The sequence below is a fragment of the Anas platyrhynchos genome, chromosome 7, assembly GCF_047663525.1.
Source record: "Anas platyrhynchos isolate ZD024472 breed Pekin duck chromosome 7, IASCAAS_PekinDuck_T2T, whole genome shotgun sequence".
Taxonomy (NCBI): domain Eukaryota; kingdom Metazoa; phylum Chordata; class Aves; order Anseriformes; family Anatidae; genus Anas; species Anas platyrhynchos.
Window position 1 is genome coordinate 1134244 of NC_092593.1, and position 14243 is coordinate 1148486.

The following is a 14243-nucleotide window of genomic DNA, read 5'->3' on the forward strand; positions in this document are numbered from 1 at the left end:
ATCAGCACTCAGGGATGCTCTTGATTTACCAAGTTAAACAGACTCACAAAGCAGGATTTGGTTGAAGCACAATTCTGATTGAAAAAGCGGTCTTGAAATTTCTGTTCTGTAATGCACGGTGTTGCATTATTTCATTGCCAAGGAATCTGAATTTAAGAACCTTGAAGCTGGGTATCTGCTGGTGCGGTTTTTCTTGTCCTCGTCAGCATAGCAGTCCTGTCTGAGTTTTGTTCCTCGGGTTTTGTTCTCTGGGGACTCAGAAGATGTCCCTCAGGCACATGTGCAGATGTCAGCAGCGACAAGTTGTTAATTGTAACATGTTTAAATCTGAGGAAATTCTGAATCTTCATATTTGTTCATTACTTCTATTACTCCCATGTAAGCCAAAACTGGGATTCCATAACTGACATCAGACAAAAAAAAAAATCTGCTTCAGGAAAGATGACTGTTTGGTTGTGTTCCTGTGGCGTGTCTGAAACCATCCCGGTGGCTGGAACCCCGCAGTGCAGATGTCCTGTGCCAGCTGGTCCAAGCACGAACCCCAACGAAGGAAGCACGGTCAGAATGGCAGGCAGTGGTTTGTGGCATCTTTTTGAGGAAACTATTGCAAGTAGGAATTTGAGGGAAGACTGTAGAGGAGAGGATTAAGGTTTCCTTGCAGATGTTCTCAGAAGGCACCTGCCAAGAGCCAGAGGGGACAGAGGAAGCATTTTTGCTGCGGAGAGATGGGTATGAGTGAGCACTGAGTGCATGGGGTAGGCTGCCCTAAGCCATGGCAGTGAAGACTCGTGGTAGCTAATGCAGAGTAACAAAGCCTGGCTCCAATGCCAGAGGAAGTTATTTGCTCCATGTTGTTTCTTGGGCACCATCTCCCCTCTGCTTGCTGAAGCCAGTGGAAATCCTGCCCAGCTGCTGTCTCGTGGGACTCCAGGGAGCATGTAGGTTCTCTAGCAGCAAGCACATACTGTTGCTCTGTTATAATACAGGACTGTTAAATACAAGCCTTTCATTTCATGTTATTTGTTGGTGGCTAAAATAATTTACCCATGAGTTTAAAAAAAATAAAGTATTATTCCTTTCCCAAAGGTTTCAGTACAGCAGCCACCAAGCAGCTAGTTGTCTCCATCACTGCAGTGAGCCTTGTTTTGAGAAGGCAGGCCCTTGGAAGGAGGCACTTCTGAGAAGATCTGTGGACCTTCCAAGTTTGCCAGGAAGCTCCCTGGGAACTCAAGCTCTGTCCCAAGCACCTGTCTTCTCTAGGATATTTAAAAGGTGCTTAAACAAAGCTGACTTAGAGGTTGTAAAATGCAGCAGGTAGGCTCAGCAGGCTAATTGAAGCATCCTTATAAGCTGTCAATAATTCTAAAGTGATTTAAAATAGATTCTCCTCTGAAATCAAAAGACCAGGTTAATCTGTGTGGCTAGACAGCTGTTTGGGGTTTAACTTGCAGGGTCCATAGTGTGCAGCTCCTGGGTGAAGCCTTAGGAGTGACACTGGGAGCAGAAGGGGACATCCACAGGCTTTGTGTCTGTGGCCAGAGCATAGTTTGTGATCCTGCCACCTTTCTTACTGCCCCAGCAGAGGAGTTCCTTGAAGAGGGATGCAGCAAGAGGAGGTGCAAGAACATGTCAGCTGAATCACAGAGAGGGATGACGACCTCACGTTAAGGTGTATGTGGTTAATTGGAGAAAGGAGGAAAGCCCTGTGAATTCATGGTGTTAATTTTTCTGTATTCTGTTCATTGGCAAATGTATGTTGTAGGCAGTTACAAAGCGTTGCTGATTGCATTTCCCAATATCTGGAAACCTCTGGGTTGCAGTTCATGTCAGTCGGAGTGCCTTGAGGATGTGAGCCATAACTTCATTGTTCTCAGTGCAGCTTTGTGTTCTGTGCTCTGCCTGTTTCAGCAGTCTGTGGTCTGCCAGCTGCCGTGGTAGGACAGGGGCTGATGAATTCACTGTAATACCCTGCTACAAGGGTGGGAGCCAGTGCACGAGATGAGCGCGTGCACTGTGCTCCTCTGCTGTCATCTGGGGGATGGTGTTCCTAAGTGAGAGTGGTGGGACCAACAGTGCCTAAAGGGGTACGTGCTCCTGGGTGGGCACCGTGTAGCACATCTTCTGCTTGAACCTAGCAGTCTACATCATGACCAAACTCCATACGTAAGATTTTGATATGTTTTTATTGCTAGCCTTAAATTTTGAGGAGCTCATCTGAAATCTGCTTTGCTACAGTGCTGTTTTGGAGGCTGATGAACCTTTTTGGAATATTAGATGTCTTACTCTTCATCTATTAATTTTTTTTTTGTATAGTGTGTGTGTGTGTGTATGGTAGATAACACACAGGCTTACCTAGTTACGTCTCAAAATGAAAATTTCACGAAAGGGCACATATTTAAATATTCCCAATATATTTATTGATATATATATATAGTGCTACTTAGTGAGGGTTAGATTGTGTTTACAGCTTAACAAAGATAGTATGAAACTCGGCATGGGCTGCAGACCTACCAAAGAAGATAAATAAAGGCTTCAGTAATTTAATTCAGACTGAGCTTGGTGCTACCATGGAAGCGCTTTTAACAGTAATATGGATACTTCATGACATTAGTCATGTCAATAAAGTCTTAAGTTTAAGGCGAATGTGATACTAATTTAACCGTACTTGTTTGCAGTTGTTTTGTATTTCTAGCTGTTGCCAGAAGTAATTTCATTTCCTTGCACTGGTTTGAGGTGAAGTAAACATTTTTCTCTCAAAAATCCAAATGGCTGGCTGTGTGGAAATCGTTACTTCATCAGGTGGTCATTCAGATAACCCTGTTTGATCTGTAATAAGACTTTGGCACTTGGAGTGAGCACGCTGAGGTCAAGGTAGTGTGCTCGTGTGAACCAGGTGATAGCATGTGTTAGATGGGCAAGAGACACTATACATTTTGCTGCTCATCCTATGCTGGTGGATACTTGCTGTCTATCATGTTCTGAGTGGAAAGACAAAGTCTGTTCCTGTGAGTCGCCCTGGTTTTGCAGATCCATTCTTGGAGATTCTGAAGTTGCTGTAATCTGCCCAGTGAAGCTGGCTTGCTTTTGTCTAATGGTCTGCAAGGTGACGGTGATTCTTAATACTTTTCTGTTGTGGAGTTTAATGTGTTACTAAGCTCCTCCACAGCCAGGAGTACTTGCGTGTGCATTGTCTTTGTGCTTGCGTCGGGGCCCTTCCACATTTCTCCCTGTACTCAGAAGTGGGATTGAAGCCCCACACATCTCACTCTGAGCAGTACTTGTTCTCTGCAGAGCAGTTGTCCTCTGCTGCTGGGTATGTGCCTGTCCTAGTGTACAGTGCTGGGGCATCTTTGCTTACCTGGCCTCTGACACACACACGCTTCAGTTCCTTGTGGACCTTCAGTGTCATTTCCAGTACTGTGACCTTGATGTTAATACCACAGACTGAAAGGTGGTTGCTGCTCAAAGCCGTGCCTGGTATGTTATCAGCATGATGTCTGCAAGGCTGTATCTGCTACTGAGGTATTTGGGTAGGTCTTACATTGCTCCAGCAGTGTATTCAAAAGTGCATAGGATAAGCTTTCATTAAAGCTGTAAAGAATAAAGGTGGAAAAAATGCTGCTCTGAGGTCCAATTGATTTGAATAGCAAGAAGACAGCTGCCCCAGGGAAAAAAACAACAACACCCTATTGTCAATGACAAAAGTCATCTTGAAACTGTCCAGAAAATAGCAAGCTATAGGTCATGCTGAACAACTTCAAGGGTCTCTCTTGTAGTAAGAGGCTTGTTTTCTTTCCTCTGGAAGTGGGCAAGGGAAGCGTGTCACAGTTCAGAACGACAATTCTGTGAGGAGCAGTGTGGGCTAGAGGTTACAGTGGCTTGCTGGCATAGCAGACAAGCTGTTGCAGAGCCAGTGGGGATCCCACAGGGTCTGTGATGTTTGGCTGTGGTAGAGCAGAGTACTTCAGAACTACTCTATTAGAGTAAAGGCTAGACCAAATTCAGTTCTTATGTGCTATGTCTTATCTGAAGTAGCCATCGATTTACTCTGTTGGAAAGACCACATGAATGTAGTGAATTAAAATAGAGCTGAACTCTCTCCTAGTGATAAAGGTAATCCATTAATGTCTTAATGACCCTGGCATCACTTTCAGAGTTGTATGATGTAGCTCTGAAGCTTTGCATTTGACTTATGTTTAGAAAAAAAACACTACTACTTTTTCTACCATTTCAGAGGATACAGATACACAAGAGCTTTTTTGTAGCTTCAAGTTCTTGCAGTAAGTTTTATTTTGTGTTCTGGGAGGAAGCAGGAGGAGTGTAAAACTAAGATTTCAGCCTTCTAGATGATGTTCAGTATATGCAATTAAGAATTGCTTGAAAGCGTAGGTGATGCTGCTTCATGCAGCGTGTAGCATAGGCAGTCTGTCCTGTGTCCCTGTCAGAACACCACAGGGCAATCCCTGCAGTCGAGGTGTTCGTTCTGGTAGCTTGCTTGGGCAGTCAGATCTTTGAACTGACCTCCAATTCCTTACGTGAGCTGCATTTGTTGAAGACCGGTTCTCTTTTGACCAGTCTTCTCAGGTAGGGATTTACTGATTTTTACAGAGAACCTATGGGATTTTGACCTTCATCTTCAACAGAACAAGAAACTAAATCCCAACCACTGTAGCAAAGTTTCTATTTCTTTGGATATTCTGAAGTAGAAAAAAGGTTCTCAGAAAATGTCCCGAATGTCTTGTGCATCTGAGGATAGGACAGCTGCCATCTGCTAAAAAGCAGTTCTGGCGTTGTTCTGCCCATGTTCCTGCAGTACGCAGCGAGCCTCGTTCACTCGGTATTTCTCCGAGCTGCTGGCCCAAATGTCTGTCTTTGAACACTAGTTTTTAAATTGGCTTCCTAAGAAAGTTGAGTTCCCTGGATCATTTGTGAGCTTAATCCACCGATGAAACAGCAGTGCTGCACACATGCCTCACTGAGTAGGCAAAAGGCTTTCTAGCCTGCCAGTTCTGTGTAACCTGGGTGATAAGCGGGGAGCACACACATCAGCTTTTTGTTTCCTCACTTTTCAAAGTAGAATCTGTGGAAGTCCATTCAGATACTGGTTGCCACAGACTTCCAGGTGTTTGGTTTTGTGATGGTATGTAGTTCTAGTGTTGTACCCTAGGCATTTTACTGCATGTATATAACAAGAAATCGTATGTGAACTTCCAGTGTTTAGTGACTGTGGGTACTGGTGTCCTTTTTGGACTTTGTCATGAATCATAAAATAAGACAAAGTGTATGATGAGCCTACTAAAAACAAACAAGCAATGCAGACCTGGAAACTTTTGTACTTTGCTAGTAGAAATCCCTGTTTTCTAGTAGTCGCTAAACTTCTGTGCATTATAGAAAGTGGCCTTGCAGCAAGTGAATTTATTTCTCATCACTGCAGCTCAAGCATCTGCAAAATGGATATGGTTTCTAATCTTCAGTATTATAGTATGTGCCAATTAACATTTTGGGTAGGAAAAACTCTTCTATGGTAGTGCTATTCTGTTTTTTTTTGTTTTTTTTTTTTTTGTGACGGTTTGACATGGTGGTATTGATTTATTTTAAAAATATTATTGTGCTTCTTGGGTGGTTAGGTCATGGGTGTTCTCCTTGCAGAGATGCTGTTTCATTGACAGTTAGTAAATAATGCCTCTCTTGTTTGTATCTCACTAGGTATTGTAGAAGACTATAAACCTCCATTTTATGACCTGGTCCCAAATGATCCCAGTTTTGAAGACATGAGAAAAGTGGTCTGTGTAGATCAGCAAAGGCCGAACATTCCCAACAGGTGGTTCTCAGACCCTGTAAGTGCCTGTGTATGGTTTGCAGAAGATATGAGCTGATCTTTCTTCTTCTGAACTGTAGTCATGCAAGCTATTTCCAGTTATCACTTGAAATTGAAAGGGAGCCTTCCTGTGACTCGTAAGCATGCAGATTTACAACAGAATTTTGATCCCTCTCCTGCCTACAGGCTAAGGGACTGTTTTTGAAAGGCTGCTGCTGAAACATGTTTTTCTTCAACAGAATTAGTCTGGAGTCCTCAGGTTGACCAGCTGTTGTGTTCTTTATTTCTGAAGCTGTGGAGCTTGGTTTGAATCTGGCTGGGGCCTTGGCTGCTGATAAGTCTCATGTTAGGTTTTGGTTGTAGAGCCGTGACCTGTGCTGCCACACCAGCCAGCTCTGAATCCCAGCCATTTGAAGCTGCTCTGGATGTGATGAAATCAGACAAAAATGTCTGATCTGGCTTTTCATCATTAACCTTGTAGGAAACAGTTTCATTGAAAAGATTCAGTAGTGTTTTTCAAAACATTTTTTTTGGACTTCTTAAAGATGATGCTAGTTTGACACTGCAATCAACCCATTGTCTAGTTACTTTTTCTTTTGTTATTGAACTACTTTTCAGCACTTGAAACTTGTGTATTTCAAATACCCAAATAGCGGTAAGTTATCTGTAGACTCTGAAAATTGACTAATAATGAGGCAATAAAACCATATTGTGTTAGTGCTTAACAACCCAATCTATTGCTTTTCTGACTTGTGATCTATATACTTACAAGTGTCTTGTGTTTCTTATTCTTTTCCCAGACATTAACATCTCTTGCCAAGTTGATGAAAGAATGCTGGTATCAAAATCCATCAGCAAGACTAACAGCCCTGCGAATCAAAAAGACTTTGACCAAAATTGATAATTCCTTAGATAAACTGAAAGCTGACTGTTGACCTTCTCATGGTGCTCTCCTGACAGGAAGGCACTTGTCTGGTTCAGAAGTAGTCTGGCTAGACGGTTTATATAATTGGTCCCCATGTGGCTTCTTATAGAGGCAGAAGTTTCTACCAAGCCATCTGTTTGGGAGACATCAGAACCATATGGACTTTGCTCAGTGACTACAATGGGCATTTCACAAATGGTCAAGCTATAAAGACTCATGCTGGATGTACTGTTGCAAAGGTAGTGGCCTGAAGGAAGACAGAGAAATCCTAAGACAAGATCAGGGCATTAAATAATGGCTTTGAACAGCTACTTCCCCCCTATCCCCCCCCTTTTTTTTTTTAATTCTCCTAATCACTCCCAGGGTGAACACATGGAAGTGGTAAATTTTAATCAGCAATATTGCCTGTGCTTCTCTTCTTTATTGCACTAGGAATTCTTTGCATTCCTTACTTGCACTGTCACTGTTAATTTTAATGACATGACTTGCCAAAAATATGATTGGCTGTATACTACATTGATCTATGCCTGAATAATAGGAAATGAATTTGGTAAACTGAAAATGTAACTGTCAGATTTTAGCTGCATTTTACATGTGTACTGATGTTTACAATAATGCTGAACATTAGGAATTTCTCGTTTATACAAAACTTGCAAATTATTTATTACTAGTGCACTTGCCAGTTTTTTAAACTGTAAAATAAGTGCATAAAGTTAAAGCTTATTTTTATGTGGCCTCTTTCATGATTTCTTACACAAATGTTTTTGTAACACTATAACCTGAAACATAATTGTTTTCTGTATTATCATATTACAACTCAATAGTCACATTTTAAGTGCTTCACATTTGTAGGTGTGTGGTCTGTAACAATTTTCAGTTCAAGTATGGAACATATATACAGCTGTTACCCACATGACAATGTGTCTAGTATCTTACTGATCTAGAAGAGGAAAGCAGTGGAGGAATTAACTAGAATTTTAGGTCATGAATGCTGTGGGGAGAATGCATTTTATTTCTTCTAAGCTATATAATATGCATTTAAACTCTGCCAGAAAAAAATAACTATTTTGTTTTAATCTACTTTTTCTATTTAGTAGTTATTTGTATAAATTAAATAGAATGTTTTCAAGTCAAACAAAAGAGTGGTTTTAGTTCTGTTACTGTCTATTGGTAACAAATGTACACTAAGCAGCAATGGGTATTTCCAGTCACCTGCTCCCAGGTAAATAATGTTGGTTCAGGTTAACACCAGATTTAAAACCAAGGTACTGAGGCTTATTGACTGTTGTTTGTCTGGGTGTGTTTTTTCCTGTGCTGGGCTGGATCCCAAAATAGTACAGCACGGAAATGGTGTACTTTTTGGATATGACATCAACTGTGTCCATGCAAACCTCCTAAAGCATGCCTTGCAGAAGGGCATGTGTTGTCCCTTAATCTTATGGGGAAGAATTCAGCTTTGTACCTGGAAAACTGTGTTCTCTACCTGTACCTCTTGATATTTTCATATCGTTTGTTTCTCCAGATGGAAGAGTAACTATGGACTGACAGTGTTCTTTTATCTTTTTTGAGAAAAAAACTCCTTGTTGGCTTGAAATCCTCCAGGTAATCTAAGAACCTAAAAAAGTAATGAGCCATTAAGCCACGTTTCATCTCTGCATTCAAAATTTTCTTTAAGGTTCCCTTCTTGGCTTTATGGCTGCCAGATTCTGCTCTCCTCTTCCCTCTAATTTCTCCTTCTCAGTCCCAGTCTTCCTTGTCCCCCTATGACCGAGTGGCCTGCCTTTTTCTACGTTTCTGCTCGTGTAGAAATAGCAGCCTAGTTTGCAGATAGGCACTTCATGGGTTTAAGAGACTGCATAGTATAGCCCTGCAAAACAGAATTGCTAGCAGTTGCTAGGTCTCTTAATTATACTTCATGAGAATCTGACAAGATCTAGTGCTGCCGAATATATATATTATATATTGGTTTTTAACAATATATGCCTGAGTGCATTCTGGTTTGCTTTGGATATGCACGCTGGGCTGGCTGTTGAACAGCTGCAGCCTGGGAAGGAGGGAGGGTGTTTCAGAAACGAGTCGAATGAATCAATCTCTCGGGTTGAAGGTGTTATGTGAGTGGAAGTAATCGTGAATGTTGCAACCACAAAATCAGTAGTGAAGTTAGCGATAATCTTCTGACACAGATTATTGCCTGAGGTTCCTTGGTTCTAGCTGCCTGGTGCACACGTGTGTGTTTCTTCCCTGTACACTTGTGTGACAGAACAGGCTGGTACTTACACCAAACGGGATGCGAGGCAGCCTGAGGGCCCCGACTGCTGCAGTGCGCAGGTGAGCACAGCCAGGGACCTCGGGAAGTGGGGGTGAGAGGGAGGTAGCTGGGGGGACAGACAGGGACAAAGCCTGAGGCAAAGCTCAGTGCACAACAGGAGTTCAGCAGGGGTTTGCCAGGCTTTTTGCTTGGAGTTTTCACCTCTCAGCATTTACTACTAAGAGTATTGGAGCAGAGAGGCAATCTGTCACACGGATGATTAACAGCACTGGCGGTGTTGGCTGAATTGGTCGTGCCTTTCTCAAACAGTAAAATATCAAATCACAGCATCTGACAGATATTAGGAAAGATGGTTACATCAAACACTTGGCCTCTTTGTGCTGCAGCATTTTCTGAGCAGTGCTGTGTATGTAGAAGGGTGACAGGAGCTCAGCCTGGACACGGCTCTGCACATCTCAGTGTGCTGCTCCTGGCGGTGTGGCTGTTGGGGCTGCAGGGCTGGGTGCCAGTCCTGTCACCTCTGTCGGACCCAGCTGGGTCCTGCGGGGTGCCGGGCTGCTGGAGGGAAGCGCGCAGCTTTCCAGGGGGCTCTTCCAGGACAGGGCTCTGGAAACCACCGCCTTCTGCTGAGCTGGGATACAGGCTTGGTTGAGGAACATTAGTGTAAGTTAGAACTCCGGTCTCATCTTTCCCTGCCCATAAAGCAGAGACAAGCAGCTGAAGGAAGAACACAAACCTCGCAGAACCTCAGCAGTTCGGTGCTGGACATGCAGTGTCGCAGAGCAGGACACTGCAAGGGGTGGTGCTGCTGGTGGCTTCCCTTAGCAGATCGGGATGTCCAGGGGTTCTTTTAAACAAAATCCATGTTTGTGCCCTGCAAATGAACTACTTTTGGTCTAGGCTTTGACTGAGCAATTGGAAATATGAACTATTTTTTTAATTAGGTGAGCATTCATATTTACAGCTACAAAAACACCTCTGAGTAGGGAAAAAATATCACGGGGATTAATTTGTGAGCGTTAGCAACAAGTCATTCAGTCCGGCTGCTGGCTGTACCACAGTCAGTGCTTCCAAAACAGCAAAAATAGCAAAGTGCTCTGAATATTCATCTTGTAGCTGGAGGATGATACACCCGGGATCAGAAAAGGAGAAACTTGGTGATAGCGAGGGATTATCTTTGGTCTCACTTTCAAGGCTCTGTTTGAATAGTAACAGGAGAAGACTTGTTGCTGCCTTCCCCTGAAGGTGTCACGGCTTGGGCAAGGGGAAGCCACTTCAGAGTTTCCAGGTGAGGCAGAGGAAGACAGCTGCCCTCCACCCCCCGTGGTATTTTTCCTGTATGTTTATTAATGGATGTTCCTCTAGTCCTCCCATAAAATCTAATCTTCTAAAGAGATTTGGAATGCTTATATATAATCTGCTGCTCTCAGGGCGTCGCAGTATTTATTGCTATGGAGATGGCACAAGCCGTTCCGTAGCTGATGTTGAATTATTCATGTGGCTGGCAAATCTGTGCTGAATACTGCCAGCATGGACCTGGGGTGTTGTCATTCAAACAGGGCCAGGCTGTGTGTCAGCTCCAGTAAGAGCAGTAAATGGATGGAAAAATAAAAGAAGCATTGAGGCATCAGCACGTGGGTAGCACTGACGGTTACATGGGAGAGGCTAGGCAAGAAAAGAGGTACTCTAAGAAAAAAGCAACCCCCCAAAACCTAGTTTTCCTTTTTCATATGCAGTAGGTTTGTTTATTACTAGTTAGGGTTATGTTGCACTTTGACAAATACATATCGGAACAGCTGCCTAAAGAAGCCTGTGGTCAGAGGCTTGTTTTAGTGTGCTGGGAATATGTGGCTGAAGTCTTCCTCTCAATTGTTTGTAACTTTTCTTATGGGTCTTCTGTGCTGAAAGCTTCCATGAAAATCCCTATCAAGCCTTCTAGACTTCTTATTTACCTGGATTAAACTGTTCTGATAAAGAGAGAAAAGGAAAAATTCTCTTCCCTGTGGGGAGAAATGTTTGCTGAGCAAAAAGATCAGCCTTGGCACAGTTGTTGGCATTGGAGAAGGGAAACAAAGATGTTACAGGTGCTGTTTATTTGTATAGAGAAAATTTAAATCTTTCTCAAATACAGAATACTTCCATATTTTAAAGCCAAGACTTGTGTGGAAAAAGTAAGCATTTTATCAAATGTGGGGTTAATTATGTACCTGACAGATGCTCTCACCTGGGAGTAATGCATTCACTTTATTCCCAGTTGGAAGGAAAAAAAACAACAACACATTTTTAATGTCTGAACCAAGAAACCATGCCAAGACACATGCCAAAGAATGCCAGGGAAAGCTAAGGGCAGCCGTGCACAGTTCACGTCCGTCTGGGCCCATCGTGATGGAAGAGAAGGCTGCAGAGGCACTGCTAGCGCCGGAGCTGGGACCTCATCTGCAGGGTGCAGGTCCTCGCTGGTTATGGACTTGTGTCACTACCTCCAGAGCCTGTGTGGTGGAAAGTGAAGCCATGTGAAACGTCCTTCACAGAAGGAGACTGCAAAAGGGATCTTCCAAGAGGCTTGGGACATCTGCTCGCTGGGTCAAACCAGTTTTGTACAAGTCAGACGCCTTCGTGGTCCAGGAACGCGATCCGCTTGGGGATGGTGTCTGCCGCGATACACCAAAGTGCCTGCCAGCTATCTGACTTGAGAGACTTGTCTAAATGACCACGTTTGTACGCCTTCTCACCGCAGTCACTGCTGCGTGCGCTGCTCCACGCGTGGTGGCGTTCGTCCGAGCTCGCTGGAGCCGAGGAGCGGAGCCTTGCAGACAGCGCTGGTACGCGAACCCGCGGCATGGGGCAGCGCAGCTCCTCGGGACTATTTATACCTACAACTCTAATAAATACCTTTGCTTGTTCTCGACTAAATAGTTACCATCTTCTTATGCTCAGGGGTTGGTAGACAACGCTGTGCAGCCTCCGTGCTTCTCCCTGCGCTGGGGCAAGGCAGGGGCACGGCGGGCAGGGAGGCAGGGGGAGCGTGGAGGCCACTGGAGGAGAAAGCCTCTCCCTTGAAGCCTCTCCCTTGAAGCCTCTCCCTCGCCTTCCTGCAGGGAGGGCGGTCGCGTGGCGGTGTGGTTTCAACACGTGTGTCGAAGGAACATGAGGGTTTTACACCAGGGTTTATGATGTGAAGTGTGTGAGTGATGAAGCAGCTGCTTTCCATGTCTAAATGGTGCTAAAACATCCCACGAGGCTCCCTCATCCTCCTCATCAGAAAGACACCAACTCGGGTTAATATAAACTCTTCCATAGATTCAAAGGCTATTTTTAACAAGATTTCAAAGCTGCAAAAAGCAGCATTGGGGGTGGATACAGAGAGGGGTGTAGCAGTAATCAGCTACTGCTGGTTTGGGACCGCTGCTGTTCCAGCCAGCACTGAGCGCGCGCTCTTCAGTGCACATTTACTGACGGAGAGGCACCCGGCAATACCTTTAAGTTTTGGGCTTGTTGGCTGTATGCATCCTCACCTAGAGGAATGCACAAGCTCAGTGAGTTACTTACAAATAAGAACGTGCCTTACCGGTCAGAGCAATGCTGTGTCCAAACCAGCAGCCCAGGCAGCGATGGAGCGCACCCATGTGCCTGGTGCCTGCGCTCTGTTCCCTCCTTCGTGTCCAGCATCCCGAACTATTGTGCTAGGGATCGGTAATTTACGTCACACTCCTGCCTCGCCATCTTAAACCCATTTAATATCTGTTCATGGACCTGCTGCCCATGCGTTTCTCTAACTCCTCTGAATTCGCTGATCCCCTCTGCTTCCACAGCCTCCTGAGGTCTCCCGGCCTGCGGTGTGACAGTGCTAGTGCCGCCAGCAGGGGTTTGAAAACAAAGTGTGTTCTGGCTGTAATTGTGCAAGATACGTAGTCTTTTTGCATGAGATACTTTGCCCCCTGGATATTTTGGATGCCTTTCTATCAAAGGTATGGTTTGGATTTTGATTTTTGGGTGTTCCTGTGCAGAGCCAGGAGCTGGGCGCAGTGGTGGCTGCGGGTCCCTTCCAGCTCGGGATGCTCTGTGGTTGTCTGTGCCCTTTAGCACCACAGAGACCAGAACTGCAGACATACACCCCTCGTGTGAAGTCACCAAGGCTATATCCTGGTAAAACAATGCTGTTTTGTTAGTGATGCCATTTGAGGTGGTGACCAATGTTTTACTGGCATTTTTGGCTGCAGCACAGTGAGCAAAGGATTTTGGAGAAAAGACAATGATGGCACGGGGATCTTGCTTCCTGAGCTGTGACTGCCAGCTGTGTTCAGCGTCACATAAGCATGGTTCATATTTTCTTCAGAGGTGCATTTGCCACTCATCCCCTGGTCACTGGCAAAGCCGAACAAGCGAGTCCCAGCCATGACCACGGGGACCCTGCTGCAGCTTCTCCCCTGCGCTTGTAAGAACCTGGGAGCGCTGCGGCTGCTGGATGCCCGTCGTCCACTTGCTTTCCCCTTCATAGGATCTGCAGCTGGGCAGCGAGGCTGGGTTTCCCTCGGTGGAGCCGTGCTCTTTTACTGCCTCACGGAGGCTTGGCAGGCCCAGGGGTAAAACTGGCGCTTCTGGAGTCCTGTGGGCTTGGGGCAAAGGGGTCTGGTGGCAAAGCAAAGGCAGTTTCCCACTGCTATTCTTGTAAAACTTCTTTCCTAGAAAGAGCATTGTAGTGTGTTTTCCTGAGTCACTGCTACCCCTGTCAGAGGAGTTCACGTTATCCCGTACTAACTGCAACTCACTGGAGCTGCTGTCAGGCTGGCTGCTCTGTCAGCTCACAGCTCTTCTGTGCTGCCGATTTTACCTAGCGCACTTCAACGCACACCGTACACGTACCAGGCACCAGGAAAGTGCTAAAATGGGTCTTGGAACAGTTTGGGAGTTCTTTGGCTTTTTTTTTTTCCAGTTGCCATGATCAACTGTGTAATGTTTTTGCAAAAATATATTGTTCCTGTGGCAATTTTGGAAGCTTTCATCAGATTACTGGGTGAACGGAGTGGGAGACAAACAGACAGCAAGACTGCTCTGTAGTTAGGACGTGGACCTGGGATGTAGAGGGCTAAGGTAAGTGGTAACTACTGACCTGCTGGCTCTTGTCTATGCGTTTTATTCTGTTTTGCTTGCACAAAATTTTAATAGGTCTTAGTTTGCTCCTGATGTGGAACAAAACAAATTACAAAACAGAATTCTTGTTTTCCAGCCAA

The 14243-nt window shown here is 44.7% G+C and overlaps 1 protein-coding gene across 2 annotated transcripts in view; it reads left to right on the forward strand.

The window, feature by feature from the left end:
* Positions 1 to 11925, forward strand: part of ACVR1 (activin A receptor type 1) — a 59280-nt gene extending 47355 nt beyond the window's left edge. For both annotated transcript variants that reach the window (XM_027457892.3, XM_072041006.1), the window contains exons 9-10: positions 5707 to 5837; positions 6619 to 11925. In XM_027457892.3, the coding sequence (XP_027313693.1) occupies positions 5707 to 5837; positions 6619 to 6753 (266 nt within the window). In that variant the 3' untranslated portion in view covers positions 6754 to 11925. The remainder of the gene's footprint in view (positions 1 to 5706; positions 5838 to 6618) is intronic.
* The last annotated feature ends 2318 nt before the right edge of the window (positions 11926 to 14243 follow it).